The sequence below is a fragment of the Ruditapes philippinarum genome, unplaced genomic scaffold (assembly GCF_026571515.1).
Source record: "Ruditapes philippinarum isolate M1 unplaced genomic scaffold, ASM2657151v2 ctg4637_1_1_1_1, whole genome shotgun sequence".
NCBI classification, from domain to species: domain Eukaryota; kingdom Metazoa; phylum Mollusca; class Bivalvia; order Venerida; family Veneridae; genus Ruditapes; species Ruditapes philippinarum.
In genome coordinates, this window is record NW_026865978.1 from 21,935 (window position 1) to 43,347 (window position 21,413).

The following is a 21,413-nucleotide window of genomic DNA, read 5'->3' on the forward strand; positions in this document are numbered from 1 at the left end:
GAAAAGTGTGTTTTGCTTCATATATAAGTACAAAATGTTTAGTCTTTTTTGTTGATGTACCTTCGGGAATTCAATATGGCGGTATTTTGGCTACTTTTACCCAGGATGTAGCAGATGTGGCAAAATCTCGCGACATATGATAACTTGCAGGAACACAATTCCACCAATATTGATTTTAACTGTCTGACGTCACAGTCACTTCTCCATCTTACATTATAATTAGCTCCATGGTGAACGTTTATATTTTAATTCATAATAAAAACAGCACATTTTGTTATTAAACATTTATTTTTAGTATATTTGGACATTATTTTTAGTATATTTGGACAATATTTGTGTATATTTGGGCAATATTTGGGTATATTTGGGCAATATTTGGGTATATTTGGGCAATATTTGGGTGTATTTGGGTATTTCGTGCTGCCCCTAATAATTCTCATATTTGACCCTAAAAATAAATAAAATATGAAAATTAATTAAAAAAATCAAAAATTTTTGAGGGGATTATTGTCTGCAAATTTCAAAAAGGGGGGGGACTGTCTTGGAGGAAATGGTTTGGGACAGGAACTGGTAAGCGGGTGAATATAGTCTGGCATTTCGATATACAACTTATACAGCTTGATCAGTGTTTTAACACTGAGTGATAGTTAAGACCACTTAAGATAATGCATTTAGATGACCAACCAAGCTAATAATTAGGTCATTTTTCACACATACTGACTAATCCCTTTATACGTAAAATGTATTACAAAAATGGTACCGAAACGCTCACAAAGTGACACATCCTCTCACTGCCCCACCCCCTGCATTTGAACGGCGTACTTGCACAATCAACTATATGTCAACCAACTATATGAGGACTGACCTGGTCAGCATCTTTTACTCCTTTTTACTGAAGTATCATTAGGGCCTAATAGATAAAAAAAATAACTTACACTCTTTGATTTTCCATCACTGCATCAGCGCTCTATCCAACTTCCGACGCCGAGTGACAGACCTGGCTTTAATAATATTTCAAGAAAACAATACATTGTCAGCGTTAATCCGTTGTACAGCACATAAAAATATTCACATCCTACCGAAAATTCAACAATTCCAAAATATCCCTTGACACAACTTGAAAACTATGTTTTTATTAGAAAGTCTTACATTTCTCACGGCCTTTCTCGCCGTCGTTCTGCGCATGCGCAGTACGCATAGTCTTACGTTCCTCACTGGTCTTAAGAAATTCACGCCACACCGGCGTTCGTTGTCCGTCGTCCTTCGTCAACAATCGTCTTCTTCTCTGAATCTTCTAAGTAGATTTACTTTAAATTTGGTCTGTAGCATCCTTGTGACAGTCACACTTGAAATTGCTCATGTCATTGCAATTGGCCCCTTTTATGGGTCAGCAGAGCTAAAATAGAAAAACCTTTAAACATCTTCTTCTACAGAACTTATTTATGGATGATCACCAAACTTTGTCGGTAGCATTCTCGGGTAGTGTTTTATCAAGTTTGCTCATACTAGTATTAATTTGATTGCCCCCTTTTAGGGGCCACTAAAGCTAAAAATATAAATTCCGTTAAATGTTCTTTTCTAGAGAACTAATTGATGGATGATCACCAAACTTTGTCTGTAGCATTCTTGGGTAGTCTTTTATCAAGTTTGCTAATATCATTTTGATTGGCCCCTTTTAGGGGCCGCAAAGCTAAAAAAAGTACCGTTAAATGTCTTTTTCTAGAGAACTAATTGATGGATGATCACCAAACTTTGTCTGTAGCATTCTTGGGTAGTATTTTTTTTATCAAATTTGCTCATATTAATTTGATTAGCCCCTTTAAGGGGTCTCTATATCTAAAAATAGAAAAAATCTTTTAGATATCTTCTTTTACAGAACTAATTGATGGATGATCACCAAACTTTGTCTGGAGCATTCAAGTTTGCTCATATGACTTTGATTGGCCCCTTTTAGGGAAAGCTAAAAATACAAATACCTTTAAATGTTTATTTCTACAAAATAAATGGATGGATGATCACCAAACATTGCCTGTAGCATTTTTTGGGTAGTCTTTTATCAAGTTTGCTCATATTAATTTGATTGGCCCCTTTTAGGGGCCACTAAAGCTAAAGCTAAAAATAGAAATACCGTTAAATGTCTTTTTCTAGAGAACTAATTGATGGATGATCACCAAACTTTGTCTGTAGCATTCTTGGGCAGTCTTTTACCAGGAGTGCTCATATGAATTTGATTGGCCCCTATTAAGGGCCAATTAAGCTACAATAGAAATACCTTTAAATGTCTATTTCTACAGAACTAATGGATGGACGATCACCAAACTTTGTCTGCAGCAATTTTTGGGTATTCTTTTATCAAGTTTGGTTATAATATTTTGATTTGCCCCTTTGAGGGGCCGTTTAAATTCAAAATAGATACAATGTATATGTTTAAACGTCTACTGCTACAGAACTCATTGATGGATGATCACCAAACTTTGTCTGTAGCATTCTTGGGCAGTCTTTTACCAAGATTGCTCATATGAATTTGATTGGCCCATTTTAAGGGCCAATTAAGCTACAATAGAAAAACCTTTTAATGTCTATTTCTACAGAACTAATGGGTGGACGATCACCAAACTTTGTCTGCAGCAATTTTGGGTATTCTTTTATCAAGTTTGATTATAATATTTTGATTTGCCCCTTTGAGGGCCGTTTAAATTCAAATAGATACAATGTATATGTTTAAACGTCTACTGCTACAGAACTCATTGATGGATGATCACCAAACTTTGTCTGTAGCATTCTTGGGCAGTCTTTTACCAAGATTGCTCATATGAATTTGATTGGCCCCTTTTAAGGGCCAATTAAGCTACAATAGAAATACCTTTAAATGTCTATTTCTACAGAACTAATGGATGGACGATCACCAAACTTTGTCTGCAGCAATTTTTGGGTATTCTTTTATCAAGTTTGGTTATAATATTTTGATTTGCCCCTTTGAGGGGCCGTTTAAATTCAAAATAGATACAATGTATATGTTTAAACGTCTACTGCTACAGAACTCATTGATGGATGATCACCAAACTTTGTCTGTTGCATTCTTGGGTAGTCTTTTATCAAGTTTGCTCTATTAATTTGATTAGCCCATTTTAGGGGCCGCTTAAGCTAAAAATAGAAAAACCTTAAACATCTTCTACTACAGAACTTATTGACGGATAATCACCAAACTTTGTCTGTAGTATTCTTGGGTACTATTTTATCAAGTTTGCTTACTTTAATTTGATTAGCACCTTTTAGGGGCCACTAAAGCTAAAAATATAAAAAATCTTCGAACATCATTTCCTACTGAAATAATTGATAGATGATCACCAAACTTTGTAGCATTCTTAGGTAGTCTTTTATCAAGTTTGCTCATATTAATTTGATTAGCCCCGTTTAAGCTAAAGCTTAACTGCCCCAGGTCATGGCATTTCTTCAATTTATTGTTTAAACATATTCTATGCCCAAATCTTATATTAAAATATATTGATATTCTAACACTGAAAGCAGTTGTTTCTGGTGAAGAATTTTTGTTATTTACTTTAATTACATACTGTTTAATCTTAAAACAATTGATGAAATAAACTCTTAACTGATTTTGTTTTTTATTTTTCCCGGAACATTTATGAGAACGTTTTTTTTTAAAAAATGAATATTTTCTTTTGTAAGAAATTAGAAAGTTTTGTTTAGGGTACGTTGGTTTTGAAACATATAAAATTTTAGATTTGCATTAAACATGATGAAGAGCCCAGTGCTCCGTCGTCCTGATATTCTGGTTATTTCAGGCTTAAATGATTACAAATTTTTAGTATATCTTTCAACAATAAGGCATTTCCGTAGTAGCTGCAGAATGTTTATCTATCCTTTTATTAAAAATTAGTACCTATATCCATGTAATACCGAAGTGTATTTAAGAACTTATTTCCATTTAGCAAAGTGTGAGTTCATATTGATCACGGCATATATCCATAATGCATGCATGTGAGAATATTTGTACAAAAAGAAACACAGAATTGTGCACTTCGGTGTTGCGTAATGAGAAACATTACTTTTATTCTATTATTATCTCATTAATCAAAATGAATGGAAATGACTTAGTATATAGGGCTGCTAAGATATTAAATTTTAAATTCTTTACATATATTTCCCTTTCAATAACATTCGTGAGCCAGCGTATTGAAAGAAAATTTTTGATACTTGTACTCCCTGGTAACTGATTAGTAACTGTGAAAAATAACGCATATAATTTATATTCTGATAAAACTGAAATAAAGTAGATCACATATATGACAGAGGTACTTTTTATGTGGTTATGTTGATTTCATGAATGAATATCGAATAAATACTGTTTACATGACGTCATTCTCATTGTCAGCTAAATAAAACTTGGCGCATGAAATTCTTAGAGTTCAATTGAATATATGCACCATCTTCGTCTGGTGATAACTGGAGAAACTGAATTGAACACTTTTTGTAAAATTGATTCATTATTTTTTTATTGAAAATGTAATGCCAGTTTTTCTGCTTTTTAAAATTCCCCAGAATGCGTCTTTTCATTTTTCATTTTTCAATTTTCCCCAAAAGACGTCACCCTCCCACACTTGCATCAGTCAGCGCGCAAGCAAAGACAATTGGGTTATGGATCTTTAAAATCCAAATAAAATGGGTATTTGTCAATCCGAACACATGTACATATCATACATACAATGAACAGAGAATGTTTTGAAAATATACAAAAACCGTGGGAGATTATTTCAATATTGGCTCAGACAGTTGGTTTAATCAAACTTTAATAAATTGATATATAAAAAAAGATCAATGAATAGCAACTTAGTAAGTAGGTAACATTATTTTATGAACTTACACATTTTGTTTCACGATCATCCGTGTGGGTCCTTGCATTAACACACAATGTAACATAATTATAATACAGTCAACATTTAAACAACATAAATACAAAAAAATATCATATCTTTTAATGGGTGAATAGTTTGTTCTGTGACCCTCATCAAAGTGTAATTTATTTTATTTTATCATACAAATCATATCAATATTCAAGACAGACATTTCAAATATAATAACTAAAACCATGCACCAAATTTGCGTTTGATAGCTGTTTGGTATCTTTTGAACTTCAACGTGTATTGTAATGAAATTTTATCAGCATGCATTTTAGAATATTATCAACACATTTTGAAAGGAACAGTTAATTATGCCGATAAATAATGATTTCATATTGTTTTTAAATAAGCAATTATACGGCACCCGGCGCACGGTAGAAAAGCGCAGTAAGTCATCGTATATTTCTTGCTAAAAAACTAAAAATTTAACGTAGAAAACCCGCTGAACATCGCATGTTTCTTCTATGATGTCATTTAAGTAATCGATCTATAAAATAATGGACGTCATTTCCGTTTATTTTTGTTGATATCGCGAGAAACGACAGACGCCTTTATTGTTTTCTACGGAAAAATGACGGACACGCGGTAATTAGAAAATCGCGCGATCATAAAACGATCATAATTTTTTGTTGTCATTTGGGAATGTTACCTACAAAAACATTTGATAAAAATCAGCAGACGAACAGAGAAAAGAAAATTTCATGATCATTAGTGTTAAAGTGACATAAGAAATTTAGTGATGGACATTACTTTGAGAAGCAGTAACCGTCATTGACTGCGTAACGTTGAAGCACAAGTTGTACGTTAATATTATGACGTTGACGTCAATAACATTTTGGAGTGCGCCACTGTCGCCGACATGTGTTTATGTAAAATTAAATATTGTTGTAATGTAAGAAGCGACTCACATGAATTTTTCTGTGTTTATTTGTTACTAATTCTTCTAAGCAGTGTAAGAATTTCAAAATAATATCTCAAATATATTTTACGCAAGAAAGAAAGTCCACGAATTTTTGGATAACCCCTCGTACATGCAATATTTCCAGCCACCCATATAAGGGGAGTTGGCTTTAACAAGCAGGGGATATGTACCAAAATTAAAGGGATATTGAGGGAGACACTACTAGATGATGTGCTAATAGGTAATACGAAGTGTATCATAAAATTATGTTTTGCTGGTAAAAGTGATGTTTTAAATTTCTTGTCTGTTGGATTTTTGAAAATCAGCGGAATTCAATCCCATGGTAGGAGATTGGGAGACAAGGCCGAAAATCTGGGAATTTTGTTCCCCGAGGGGTGGATTCGGGATATGACATGTATGGGTAATGTTGCCATGTCACATTATAGATTGTTAGCCTCTGATGTCATATAAAGTTTTATTGTAAATAAATCATATAAGGTATAATAAAATGAATTTACAGTGATGTAAACTAAATATATAATAAAGTAATACTTTATTATCATATTATTTTATTATTTACATGGACATGTATATTAATTATTATATTATACAAGTGAAGGTAGAGATTTCATCAGCACAACACACAAGTTATGTTAACAACTAGCACACAGCTCTGATGTGGTCAATTTTAAAGGCTGGCTGACTAATGCCTGGATTGACCTGTCCATGGTCAACTACCCATACCCTGCCAATTTCCGTGAACCATTTCCGGCATGGCCGGTTAAGGTGCATACTTCTATGGTAATAGCACTTAATGTAGTTTGTTTAAACACATATAGTGGACATGAATTACAGTAGGTTCAATACTAAATTTATTGAAAGTGTTGAATGATATTGTTTTCTTCAATGATGTCAATAAATTTAGTAATGAATCTATTTGAATACAGTATAAGATTCTATAAACTTAGAAAATTAAACATCATCCACGCTTTTGTTTTACTATCAAGCTCTGAAAAAAATAGCTAAGCATGCTGTCCTTCTGACATGGTGGTGTGCCTATAGTGGAACACTTACTTTTAAGCTATGTTTGTATAACTCGTTTTTATGTCATGTTTATGTATGTCAGTCATGTCAGTAATGTAATATTGTTTTTATTAAATGGCTGTACTACATTACTGCACCACGTTTATGTGATAATTTATTTTAATTATGCTTGATTGTGACACTTACATCAATGACAATAAGATTATGCAGCCTCTTGGAGCTAGTAGATGTCAAGGTAGCCAGTAAATGTTCACTGATATGAATATGAGTGTCTGTGCCTTCATCTCTTTCAATTTCTGTGAGAAAAGAAATCGTTTCCTATATTCAGTTGATCATTTCTTATATAATATATATTTTGTATGCATCTGTGTTTTTTTTTTCATTCAGGCAGTTTGCAGTTAGTTTACTCTGGAAGTGGAAGGTAAGCAGCTATTGTCAGATCTATCAGAAGCTGTAAAGATATATTTCAACTACAGTGGTCAGGCTAGCTGTCTAAACACCACACAACAAGCCACGTCTGGTAAGTCTAGGCTGGGATTATAAAGTAAGTTCTTTATCATAAGGTTTTAATATACTTCTGTGAAAAAAATATAAAATTGATATAATCTTATTCTGAGGTAAAGCGGACAACCCTTTATTAAAAGGAAGTTCTACGACAACTTTTATGAAATGAAAAATAAAAACACCCAACAATCTCCATTGTATTATTACCGTATAATAAGAAACCTTGAAATCCTAATTATACAATGTTGAACCTTTGATCCAGTCATTATATATAAATAATGTAAGACTACAAGTGTATTGCTGGTTATACACTCACAAAACATATTTTAGAGGGAGCTTTATGGGTCATAGAGATGCTAAAAAAGCCAAAGTTTCATAAATCTTCATTGAATAAAGCTACAATGTAATTGCATGTAGAGAGAAACCTTGTGCTTTTGAAGATTTAATGTATAAACTTCATTATGTACAATATTTTTTATTTGTGCTTCTTAAAGCCTTATTAAAAGGAAACAGTAAAAATAAAAGAACAAAAGTATGTAATTACAATTGAATTTCATTCATCTTACTGTTTTGTCGCAAACTGTACTAGCTCGTATTCCATTATCATATTCAAATGAAGTTGAGCTTTGAGTAGTTCAAGCCATCCTACTTCAATTTTGTGTGCATAGCATACCCATGCATTTGAACTTTTTTGATGATCAGGTGGGAGATTTGTCTTCAAAAAGAGGGAGATTTTGAATTAGCAATAAACAAAAAAGAAAGTTCTGACATCAGACATAGGGAGATTTCTTTAATTTGTGAAAATACCCGTATTTAAAGAAAAATCTTTGAAAATATGACTGCAGAATGTGGGAATCTCCCGCTTATCACATATACCATACATTGTACATGTACCTCTAAATTTGTGTTTAGTGCTATTGAAACATTGAACTGTGTTATAGTTGTTAATCATATGTGACATGAATTTATATTTTGATGAGGGCCTGGTAAATCTTAAATACGTGTACTATGTGGTGGATATCAATTTTCTTTCAAAATGTTTGACTATATGGAACTGTAATGTTTTTCATCTCAGAAACTTAATTGTGATGCTGTGATTTTTTGTATGTCTTTCATTTATGTATTATGAACATGCACTAAGCATTACTAAATAAACAATAATTAATATTTCGATTATTTTTATTTGAAGTCTAAATCAATTCCATGAATTTGATAATTGCAGCATCAATTTGCATACTAGTTACAACTATTTGGCACGATAATGCTAAAATTTGTTAGCTTTTTGTAATTTTAAAAGTAAAGACTTTAAGTTAATTTTCATTTTAGGGTGGACCAATCGCTAATTTTGAAAGAACTTTGGCCTAACCCTTTTGCTTTGTATCATTTTGAAAGCCTGTTGTTTCTGTGTATATTAAAATGAATAAACTCTGATAAAATTCAAATTCATTTTCACTCAAAACTGAAGTACAAAATGCTATATTGTATTCAAAAGCATTAAGTGTTAGATATCGATAGTTGAATACAGCAATTTTGCGTGTTATTGTAGCTACTGTTATGCAATGATTTTGTAAAATTGGACAAACTGAATTGATTAAATAGTCTACTTTAACTAAAAATGGTGTTATATAAGCAATTAAAAAGCAGGAAAATTAAAACCGTTTATTAAGTTGAAAATAATTTGTTAGAGTAATTTCAAGTTTTTCACTAATTATCAGAAAGTATTAATATAAAAACCAAAATATACAGTAATATAAATATACATGCATATTTAAGAAAAATCATGTTTTTTTCTTATATAAGTCAATGTTCATGTTTTATTCATCATCAGTTAACATAACTTAATGTTTATGTCATGTGATATACGTCAATGTTTACGTTTTATTCATCATGTAATAAATGGCAATGTTTATGCTTTTAACAGTCATCATCAGTTTCTCCGGGTACACCAAAGATACAATGAAATGAATTATTCATACGTTTAGAACTACAAAACACAAATAAACATTTTTCATCAATGTCAATTTCACCAGAAGTTAAATCTATGGAAAATATGTTTATTTTTTCAAAGTCTGAAGTGTAAATCTCTTTATTGTTATTTATCGTAAGTGTAAGAGGCATTTTCCAATCTTCATTTCTAAATACATTTTGCACTTTCCCATTAGTTGCAATAGTAACAATGCAGCTTGCTCTTCTGTCAGAGACACAGATTAGTTGCTTGTCATCATGGAACGATATATAAGCTGGTTGTTGGAACACTTGGTCACCTGTTTGATATTTTGTATCACATTTAATTATTGTTCCTGCCGAATTGAGGATTAAAACTTGTGCAGGTTTACTGCATGCCACATACAGCTTGTCGTCTGCAAAGTGTATTCCCTCACATCTAGCACCAACACTGATTTCGTCTTTCTCTTTAATGTCTTCATCATCAACATACATAAATTTGATTTTATTTTCATTTGGCAATGTTAATGCAAACTGGTCTTCATCAATAGCTGTAATATCCCATGGACATGATGTTAATTCTTTCTCTGTTACAAATGTTTGTTCATCTTCTGCATACAGCCTTACACGATTGTAAATTGTATCTAGTATGATTACATTTTCATATGATATAGGGCATCCTCTTGGCATTCCATATTCAGGATAGTTTCCATAGAAACTCTTCAGGTCCTCTTCTGATTCTGTTTCCCCTTGTACATACAGTTCACCAAGAGCATTCACATTTTTCAGCATACTGGTCAGGAACTTGTTTGGAATAAAACAATATTTGTCCACATTGTTTTCTTTTTGTATATTCGCTACTTTTTCTTCGAGAGTTTTCAGTTTTTCTTGATTTTTCTTCAATGCAATGAATAACTGTTTGCTTTGTTTTGTTTCCTCTAGTATTTGAAAATCCTCTTTCATATTAGCTAGAACATTTTTTGTATCATTGGCTGAATCTTCAACTTCTTTCAGTTTTCTAGCTTGATTGTCCTCTTTTTCCTCAGCTTCTTTTGCAAGTTCCTGCTTCTGCAATTCAAACTGCATGTTGATTTTCTGCTGTAACATTTTGATTTCAGAAAGAGCTGTTTCTCTGCAAGATCTACTTATTGCTATGTTTGCTCTTGCAGTTTTTATCTGATCTTCTAGGTTGGTCTTGGTTGTCTCCATTCTTGTACAGAATTCTTTGTATGCAGGTGATAGTTCCACATTCTTAGCAATATATGTGAGGGTGCAGATTTCAAGGCATGGTTTATGGTGTATGATCATACAAGAGTTGCAGCCAACTGTCTCATGTGATTTACAGTAATATTTAACGGTCTCTCCCTCATGATGTGAACAGGTTTCAGAGAGGCTTTCATCAATCTTTCTCTTTGGCATTTCAGACTTCCCTAGCAATTTGTGATGCCTTGATGGTTTAGGAAGGCAGTGATACTTGAAGCAGTGATCACAAAGATAATGCTGACATTCCACACAGAATCCTTCAGCCTCTTTGTTTTCTCCGTCATGGTAACAAAGGTCACAAAATAATGAGTAACTTTTTACATCCTTGTTTTGTTGATTTTTAAAGTCTGAAACTTTCCCAGATACACTGTCAGCCATTTTATTTATGTAAACTCTGTATTTATTTTATATTATTTGAAGCAGAAGCTGTCATATCTTAATATATATTTCGTTTTGAGCTGACTTTGTTGAAATCATAAATGTTTATGATAGCTAATGTACGAAAATTCTTTATTTGCACAAGAAAGATAACAAAAGTTTATCGGATATCAGTGAATATACTTCTGCACAAATTGTAGGGGCACTTCTTGTTAGCTTATTGCTTATGAGAGAGTTCACAATGTTATACAAATGTAACTAATATGTGACACCTGTATTTCAAGTTATATATATAGCTCCCTGGGATCTAAATCATCCTGCCCTCATTGGTCAATAAGCAATTGAGTAAACTGAAATTGTTAAGGATATAAAAAGGTACAACATTTGTCGGTACTGTTATTTGTAGGTACAAGATTTTTTGCATTTTTTTTTTCTGGTGGGCTTTTACAAGTAACATGAATTATGCATGTGATTCAAAAATGACCCTGCCCCATTTTCACTATTGTAACTAAATTATAGCATGATCTCTAAAAATTCAAGTTTTAATGTTTTTTGCCTTCTGTGGTTATCATAGTTAAATATTCGATACAATTTAGAAGATGACCAATGATCCATATAGTGACGAACTTCGATATAATAACAAACTTTGATATGTTGACAAACTTCGATTTAATGACAAACTCCGACATGTTATACTCTAGAGACTGTGAAATTTGAATATGACCTACTACTGCGTTGGAGTAATGCATAATTTTTCCATCAATTAGTTTCAAGTGTCAGAACAATCTATATCTTACACCTTTGCATTGGTGGTATGTATATAAGTTTGCTTCATGTGTTATCTAGCTGTACATATATAATGATGACAAGAAATTTGTGGTTTAACAGTAAGGTTTGAAGCCACCGGTATCTCTAAAGTACATGTACTAGTTTGTAATCAGTGTAATAAGTATCAAGGGTAAGATTGTACCAGGCTGAGTGAGGCTAATATGTTCAATATGTAATCAACGCTGTACAAACTCCACAAGTGGCAATTTTGCAAATATATAAAGGATATTTTTTGTCAAAATATATTTCACAGAGTTAACACAAGATGTAATATTTTCACAAGTGGCTATGCCACTCATGAAAATGTGAGCGATGTTGTTCACGAGTGAAATATCATTTGATCTTACATACAAAACAAATTTTCTATTTATCTCATCTTTGTTAATGGTTTTATTTCTTTTTATGCCACCGCAGCATCTGTGATGCAGTGGTATATAGAGATTCACCTCTGTTTGTGTGTGTGCGTGGGTGCGCGTGTATGCGTGCGTGTGTTACAGATTATTTAATGAACTAAAAACAATTTCTTGTGAAAAACCTTTCATCCAATTTCAAGCCTACTTGGCCTTATTGAACTTTGGGTGAAGGGCTTTCAAAGAATTCGATTCCATGTAGAAATCTGGTTGTCATGGCAACCAAAAGGAGTTATAAGAATAAATTTAAAAATCTTTTTGTAAAGACTCATAAGGCCTAGAGCATAGATATTTTGCATAAGGCATTGTCTGGTAAACCTTTACCAAGATTGTTTAAATTATAGCCTTGATGTCAAAATTGGCCCCGCCCCAGGAGTATTTGATTTTCACTTTGTACATATACTAAAATCATTATTAGAATCATTAGGTCCTCTACCAAATTTGTTCAAATTTTGCCTCTAGTTCCAAGATAGCTCCGCTCAAGGGGTCATAGGTTAGAGAGCGTGAGGGATGTTGCACATTTCCAGTATCCCTCATGTACAGACTCAATCAAACTGAGTCTGCAATTCTATTGTAATTTTGTTGTGATTAATGCTTCTGAGGGATCACTTTGTTTCCAGATTGTTTTCCTTTTATGCAGGTAGTAAAAGCTTAAAAAAATCATTTTCTCTGAATTGACAAAGGCTAAAGATTAGATATTTTGCATCAAACATTGTGTTGTAGACCTCTACCAAGATTGTTCAAACTATAGCCTTGGGGGACAAAATTCGAATTCGTGACGTATGGTCCAAAAGTATAAGATTGCGTGTGCCCTAAACAAGAAAACAAATGGGCGGTACGAAATAAAATAGAATTTTGAAAGAGGATCAAAGGTAATGATGTCTAAATACGACAAATATGCTGTCAAAAGACAATTCAAAAAGCCACATATCCTAAAGTTGATTAAAGTTAGGAATACTTGAACCACCAAGCTGGAAAAAATAAAAAGAACTTAAAATACCACAAGCACTACTAAAATGTTGTTCTGAACGACCTCTAAGGATGGGATATATAACAACTCTGATTAAATGTATGGGCCCCAACACAGCATTAACAACGCTGATATCACAATCACATGCCAGAGTCTTTTTTATACCTATTATCAATTATCAAAAATTTAAAACTGTAAGTACTGTTATACATGTATGTAAGAAAAAGTAGTTTGTAATGTTAGTCATTGTCTATGTTTTATTTATCTTCTTTTTCCTTTTTTTTTTCGTTCTTTCTTTCTTTCTGTCTTTCTTTCTTTCTTCTTCTTCTTCTTCTTCTTCTTATTCTTCTTTTTTTCCTTCTTCATATTCTTCGTCTTCTTATTCTTTGAAAAAGACATACAAATAACTTGTTAGTCTATTGTTGACGCTTGAATGATACAAATTTGTTGATTGTTTGACACTTTGCCGTCTGTCTGTCCGCCCTTTACAGGTCAAACTACTGGTGGGATTTCAACCAAACTTTACAGGAGACATCAGTACCATCCCTAGTTGTGCACGTCGCCAGCAGCACGTTCCGCTTTGCTGCACAAAATGGCCGCAAGAGCAAAAAATAGAAAATTCTTGTCCTGCCTTCACAGGTCAAAATACTGGTGGGATTTCAACCAAACTTTACAGGACAGATCAGTACCATCCCTAGTTGTGCACATCACCGGCCTAGTTGTGCACATCACAGGCATGTTCCATTTCGCTTCAGAAAATGGCCGCCAGACCTAAAATTAGAAAAATCTTGTCTGGCCTTCACAGGTCAAACTACCAGTGGGATTTCAACCAAACTTTACAGGAGTGATCAGTACCATCCGTAGTTGTGCACATCACAGGCACGTTCCGCTTTGCTGCACAAAATTGCCGTCAAAGCTATAAAGAGAAAAATCGTGTCTGTCTTTCACAGGTCAAGCTACTGGTGGGGTTTTAATGAAACTTTACATGAGTGAACATACATAGTTTTGGGAGACACATGTTTTTTATACCCCGCAGAACAAAGTTGTAAGAGGGGTATACTGGAATCAGCTTGCTTGTCCGTCCGGCCGTCTCCCGTCTAGCCCGTCCGTCGGTTTTTCCTTGTCCGCCCAATAACTTAAGATTCCTTTGACTAACAATCTTCATATTTGGTATTTAGATTGGTCATGAACAGTAGATGATTCCTATTGATTTTGATGTCAATGAGTCAAAGGTCAAGGTCACAGGGCCTTGACTTAAAAAACTTGTCTGCCCAATAACTTGAGATTCCTTTGACCCAAAGTCTTTATATTTGGTATTAAGATCGGTCATGGTTAGAAGATGATCCCTATTGATTTTGAGGTCACCGGGTCAAAGGTCAAGGTCACAGGATCTTGACTTAAAAAAGCTTGTCCGCTCAATAACTTAAGATTCCTTTGACCCACATTCTTGATATTTAATATTAAGATTGGTCATGGTTAGTAGATGACCCCTATTGATTTTGAGAATTGATATTGATTCTGCTCAATTGCTTAAAAATGCTTTGGTCAACAGTCTTCATATTTGGTATTGAGGTTGTTTATGACTAGTAGATGACCCCTTTTGAATTTTAGGTGACTGTAAATGCTGTACAAACTGTACATGTGCTATATCTTCACATTAGAGCAATAACTGGTTAAGTCCTATTAAATTTAAAAGGATTTATACAATTCCCATTAATGCACTAAGATGACAATATAGGAAAATACAAAAATTTACTATGCAAGGCATCTAAATACAAGTATGTGCATATACAAGATTTTAAGCAATCATTTCTTACCAACATAAAGTCTTCTATAAGTAGTCAAATATGTCATTAAGTAAAATATTTTCTGAATTCGCTTTGCTTAAATAAAAAAAAGCACATAGTCATAATTACCTAACAAGAATTATGACACCTGTAGTCTAGGACAGAATAAACAACACTAAAATACGATGAAGGCTTTCGCATTGTTTTAGTAATGTTTAATACACATCAGTACAAAATAAAGTAACACTTTATTTCTTTGAAGGCTGCACCTCTGTACTAGTAATCTGGAAAGCTCACAGCCTATAAAATAAACAATTATCTTGATTATAGACATGTCGATATCTACGGATAGCAATACCCAGAAGTTTTACTGACAATTATGACCAAAAGTTGCTTTTCCAAATTCACTGAAAACCTGAAAACAGTTAGAAGAAGTTTTAGCATTTACTTATCTTATAGTAAATGAATTAATTGCTATTATAAGATAGTAGAAATTGTCTAAAATATGATCAACAAGAACAACAAGGAAATGTGGCGTTCAATGAACACAACCCGCACATGACCAAGCAACAAGAACCAGTAGACCTTGGAGTCTTTCATGTGAAAAAGTAATCCAGATAGCTTATGAAACGATGGCGGTTCTACTCCGGTGCCTAATTGTGCATGAAATAATGCACGGAAGGGCACCTGAGGTCTTCTTCCATCAGTAAAGCTGGAACTTTGCCATATGAACTATACTACCTAATCAAGCAAACAATCACAGAAATGTTCGTGCAAAACTAATTTAACCGCACAACTATAACTCTTTCATTGCAAAAATTCATTTAAAGGAGGAAAATTGCATAACGTATGTTGACATAATGTAAGAAGGCAAAGGGACTTATTAATATCCTGTACATGCTGTAAGAGGGCAAAGGAACTCAAAATCTAAAAAAAAACACAAGCAAAATACTGTTGCTTCAAGAATAACAGTCACATACACTGAAGAAAATTACAGTTTTCATTCAATGCTACTGAAAATGTAATTGAATAGCAATTTATATATATTGAATTCACTGGAAATAAATAATATTGGGCATTCTACATGATAATGTTTAAATCAAGAATCTGTAGTTCTTGACCCATAGGGAATGATTTATGTAAAATATGTACAGGACCACCAGGTGATGCCACCTGCAAAACATTTAAGTTCTGGTCCTTGTTCAGCAGATTTTATGTCTCAGATTGAAAACTGTGGAGATGTTGTGATGGGGTAGTATGTCTGTACTTCAAATACACCTCATAACATCCTGTTATTTGTCCCATCAATGATTAAACAAATAAGAGGTAGATTATGTAACTTGGTATGTAGACATCCCATGGGCAGTATATGAATTTTGATGATATTGGGGTTATAAGGTCAAAGGTCAAGGTAACAAAAAAATTGTGTAAAACGCCTTCCCTTTCAATTATGGTGGAGGAATTAGCCATGGTTAATGTTGCTTGGCAGACACAATACTCATGGCCAGTAGATGATCCCTTCTGATTTTGAGTTTATTAGGTCAAAGGTCAAGGTTGCAGTGACACATTTTTGAAATATTTTCTGCATTTTTCTACATAATGATTGCAATACTTGTCCGATCAGTAACTTGAGAAGGAATTAGCCTTAGTTTGATAAACTTGGCAGACCATAAATGCCATATTTCCTGTCTCCCAGATAGGGGGATTTGTCTTCAAAAACAGGGGATTTGGCAATCAGGCAACACGTGATTACTGATCTCTCCTGTTTTCATAATTTTCCCCATTCATTTTCTTCATTGCTTTTGTTTGTTTTAGTCAATGGACACAATCAAAATATAATCTTTAAATACTACTATTTGTTCAATGTTATGGAGCCTTATAGGTGCAGACAGATTTCACTTTCTGTTGAATATCCGGCCAGGGACTTAAACTGTTGATTATTTCATGTGAGGAAGATCTCCAGCTAGCTAACGAAATGTTGGTGGTTCTTCTGAGGTTTTCCTACCCCAGCTGGAAAAAAACGGTGTTACCTTTATAGCATTGGTGTGGCTTGAAGGCCAACAATACAAGCAAACATACCTATGGTGACGGATTTGTGCCATTTATGCTTTCGACCCCCCCCCCCCGGCCCGATCCCGCCAAGCAAAAAGTCGAGAATTAACAAATTAAATGGCGGGGTTGCGGAGCGAAAAAAACACGCTAAATAGCTAAACGAAGTTTAATAAATAACACTTCGCCACGCAGGGCGTGGGCCGAGATTTAACAAATAAAACGGCGTGGCCCCCGCCATTTTACTTGTTCATTATCGAATTCTCGCTTGGCGTGGTCGCGGGACAAAAACACGCTAATTAGCAGGGGCGAACGACGAAATTTTATTTATTTAACTTCGCCTCGCGCCCCCACTAATTAGCATGTTTTCGTCCCGCGACCCCGCGGTTTTATTCATTAAATCTCGCTCCACACTCCCCCACGGGGCGAAGTTTTATTTATTAAACTTTGCCCCACGCCCTCGCTAATTAGCGTATTTTCGCTCCGCACCCCGCCATTTTAAGTTGTTATAATTATTGGCTTTCTTTAGTAGCTGCAGAATTTTTTATTAAAAATTAGTAATACAGAAATTTGATGTCTAAGTACTTATTTTCATTTAACAAGGGTGTAGTTCATGTTAATCACGGCATATATCCATAATGCAGGCATGTAAGGCAGAAATTTGTGCAAAAATAAACATAGAATTGTGCACTTCAGTGTTGCGAAATGAGAAACACTACTTTTATTCTATTATTATTTCAGTTATCATAATTAATGAACGAAAATGACTAAGTATTTAGGGCTGCGAAGATATTAAATTTTAACTCCTTTACAAATATTTCCCTTTCTACAACATTCGTGATTTAGCGTATTGAATGCAACTTTAGATACTTGTACTCCCTGGTTAAGGCCTCAACAGACGGTAGGATTTAGTTGCACAGCACTAATTAGAGATAAGATGTACAATTTCCAAAGCAATACAACACTTGCATTCAGACGGTAATTCTACACTGTAGGAATCATGTAGGTTTCCCTAAAAAAAAGTTCACTCCCAATTGATCCCGTACATACTTAACTCACTTAACCTTTTACCCCATGAGCATATTGCGAAAAATTGCCGTTTTCATTGAAAAGCCTCCTTAACAAGTTCAAACTGCTAAGAAACTATGAAAAATGCTTCAATACTAATGAAACTTGGCACAAATGTTGACTACACCATAGCCTCTGTAACAGCATGCTCAATGGTAAATTTCCTGTTACCATGGCAACGTCGGGACGTCTCAAAATTGCCAAAAATCACTATTCTGCATTGTTTTTTCCATCAAAACTGATTTCAAAGTGCTGCAATTTCTCAATGAATTAAGATAGAGTAAAAGGCTTTTAAGCGTCGGTTACTAGTTACCCTAAGATCGACCTGAGGCCATTTTTAGCCTGTCACATGTCCAAAATTTTCTTGGCACATCCCCCTTCTGGCAACCCCCTGATGTAATATTTGAATGGGGGACGGCGCCGAAAAAGTGGTCACTTTTTTTTAACAACATTTCTCAAACGAAAAACAGTGTTTGGGGTCTAAATAGGGCCATTTTTTCACTGTTTGAGACGTCAAAGGTGAGGTGAGGTGGGGGGGGGGCAAACAGCCGTCGAAACACGCTTATATAAGGGAAAAGGTTAACAAAAAATGATGAAAAACCTTGGGATTACACAAAAACTAGATTTTCCATGTTAACACATGCCCTAACACCGAAATTTGGTGAAAAATTGTTTTTTGACATTTTTTTTTATTAATAATTTTTTTCCTCAATGAGAAGTGATTGAAACACCTCCATTTTCAAAAAAAAAAATGTTAATTTTTTTTTTTCTTAATGTGCAGCCTGACCGAGACTCAAACCTGGGACCGTCGGAATACCGTACTGCGGTTTTACTGACTGGGCTATCCGGCCGCCTACAAACTACCTCCCTTGATTAGAGAACAGTTCAATACCGTGACATAATCATTTTCGGAATAATTTGGGATTCGAACCTAACACAACATTGGGTCTCCTTTTTCAACATCATTTTTACCCCATCTTACTACTATGTTTACCTTTTAGCCCTAACTGTTCTGGAATTTCATTCATTACACCCACTATCAGTAGATAATTTGGTAATATGTTACTTGTCATTGTGGGAGGTCTGTAGAAATCTGTACGACAAGATTTTCAAAATAGAACATGTCCTATCCCTTACATCTAGACTTAAGGTTTCTGAATTCAAGAAATAGTAGCCTTCACACATTAATATTTGTCAGTACATTTTAGTTTTAATTGGTGTTGTACTTCAAAATCCTACCGTCTGCTGAGGCCTTTACTGATTAGTAGCCTGGGAAAACTAAAACGCATAAAATTTATATTCTGATAAAACTGAAATGAAGTAGATCACAAATATGACTGAGGTACTTTTTATGAGGTTATGTTGATTTCATGAATGAATATCGAGTTAACGCCGTTTATCTGACGTCATTCTCATGGTCTTCTACAGGGAATTCTTAGAGTTCAATTAAATATATGCATCATGTTCGTCTTATGAAGACCGGAAAAAGTGAACAAACATTTGTCTTATATCGATTCATTAATTTTTCTTTATTTTTGAAAACTTTGTGCCAATTATTCTACTTTTTTAAAATGCACCAGAATGCGTCTTTTCATGTTATAGTTTTCAATTTTCCCCCAGAGGATGTTCCCCTGCCCGCCACCTGCATCACCCTCCCACACTTGTCCCAATCAACACGTTTTTTGTAAACATTTTAAAGGCCTGGCATCGCTCAGTATTATTTATTGATTTGCGCTACCACGACATGTTGAATTTATTAGGATTTTCAAACCGTCAATTATGCCCCCCTTCAAAGAAGTGGGTCAATTACTTAGCATTAGTCTGTCATTATGTCGGTCAGTCGGTCCATAAATCAAATGGTTTCCGATCAGTAACTTAACGCTTAGGCATAGGAACTTCAAACGTGGTATGGGGATTATCCATGACCAGAAGATGACTCCCCCTTCTTTTTTTTTCTTTTTTTTTGGGGGGGGGGGGGGTCTTTAGGTCAAAGATCAAGATCAAATTGACCTTGAATGTCAAAATGGTTTCCAATTAATAACTCAACAAATCATAGGAGTTTGACCTTCAAACTTCACAGGTGCATTGATCTTGGCTTGTAGATGATCCCTAATGATATTGGGGTCAAGGGATCAAAGGTCAATGTCATATTAACATAGGTAAAAAACTGTTTCAGATCAATAACTTGAAAACCCATTGGCCCTTTGCCCTCAAACTGCATTAGGTACATTGGTCAGTAGATGACCCCTATTGCTTTTGAAGTCAAGAGGTCAAATGCTAAGGTCACATTGACCTTGTAGGTAATAGGTAAAACCGGTTTCCTATCAATAACTTGACAGCCCATGAGCTGTTGGCCCTTAAACTGCGTAGGTGCATTTGTCTTGGCAAGTAGATGACCATATTAATTCTCGGGCCAAAGGTCAAGGTCATATTGACCTTGAAGGTAAAAACGGTTTCCGATTTATTACTTGACAACCCATGGGCCTTTGGCCGTCAAACAGTATAGGTACATTGTTTTTGGCCAGCAGATGACCCCTATTGATTTTGAGGTCAGGGGGTCAAAGGTTAAGGGCACATGACCTTGTATATCAAAACATATTCCTATCAATAACTCGACAACCCATGGACCCTTGACCTTCAGACTTCATAAGTGCTCTTTGTCAGATGATGACCTCAATGGGTTTTTGGGGTAAAGAGGTTAGATGTCAAGATTACATTGACCTAATAGGTAAAACGTTCCTGATCAATATCTCATCAACTCATGGGCCCTTTACCTTCAAACTTCATAGATGCATTGGTATTGGCCAGTAGATAACCCCTATTTGTTTAAGGTTCAAAGGTCAAAGTCACATAGGCCTATAGACCTTGTACGTAAAGCCGGTTTCCGACCAATGATTCATCAACTTAAGTTGCTTTGGTTGATATTTTTTTATCAAACTTAAAATGCTTTTGGTATGCACATTTTAATTAAGGTCTAATGTAACATAACAAATTGGCAGTCATTTAGGAGGAATACATAAAATCATAAAATTAATGCATATATAATTATTATTTGGTAAGATGTGTGATAACTTTATCATAAAATTGCTGCCCACAACCTTTACGGTCACAATGACCTAGTGACTAGTCATGACCAGTAGATAACAGCTATTGATTTTTTGGTCACTATATCAAAAGTCAGTCACAATAACCTTATCACATGACTAATTAGCTGCCGATAGGGGACATATCTAGGGGACATACATGTTTTACAAACATATCTTGTTAATCATATATTGTAGATAGTCACATGATAATATCCCGACAATATCCCAAGAGCATTAGTGCCAGGTATATGTTTTTTATTAA

General features: G+C 34.3%; 1 protein-coding gene across 1 annotated transcript; it reads right to left on the reverse strand.

Annotated features, from left to right (window-relative positions):
- Positions 1-9,282: 9,282 nt before the first annotated feature.
- On the reverse strand, positions 9,283-10,953 carry LOC132730927 (uncharacterized). Its single transcript, XM_060717008.1, has one exon. It carries the CDS (start codon positions 10,951-10,953, stop codon positions 9,283-9,285), a length of 1,671 nt encoding a protein of 556 aa, XP_060572991.1.
- Positions 10,954-21,413: the final 10,460 nt, after the last annotated feature.

Excerpts from the sequence above, each read along its gene's own strand:
- LOC132730927 (XM_060717008.1), bottom strand. The coding sequence starts at position 10,953 with ATGGCTGACAGTGTATCTGGGAAAGTTTCAGACTTTAAAAATCAACAA.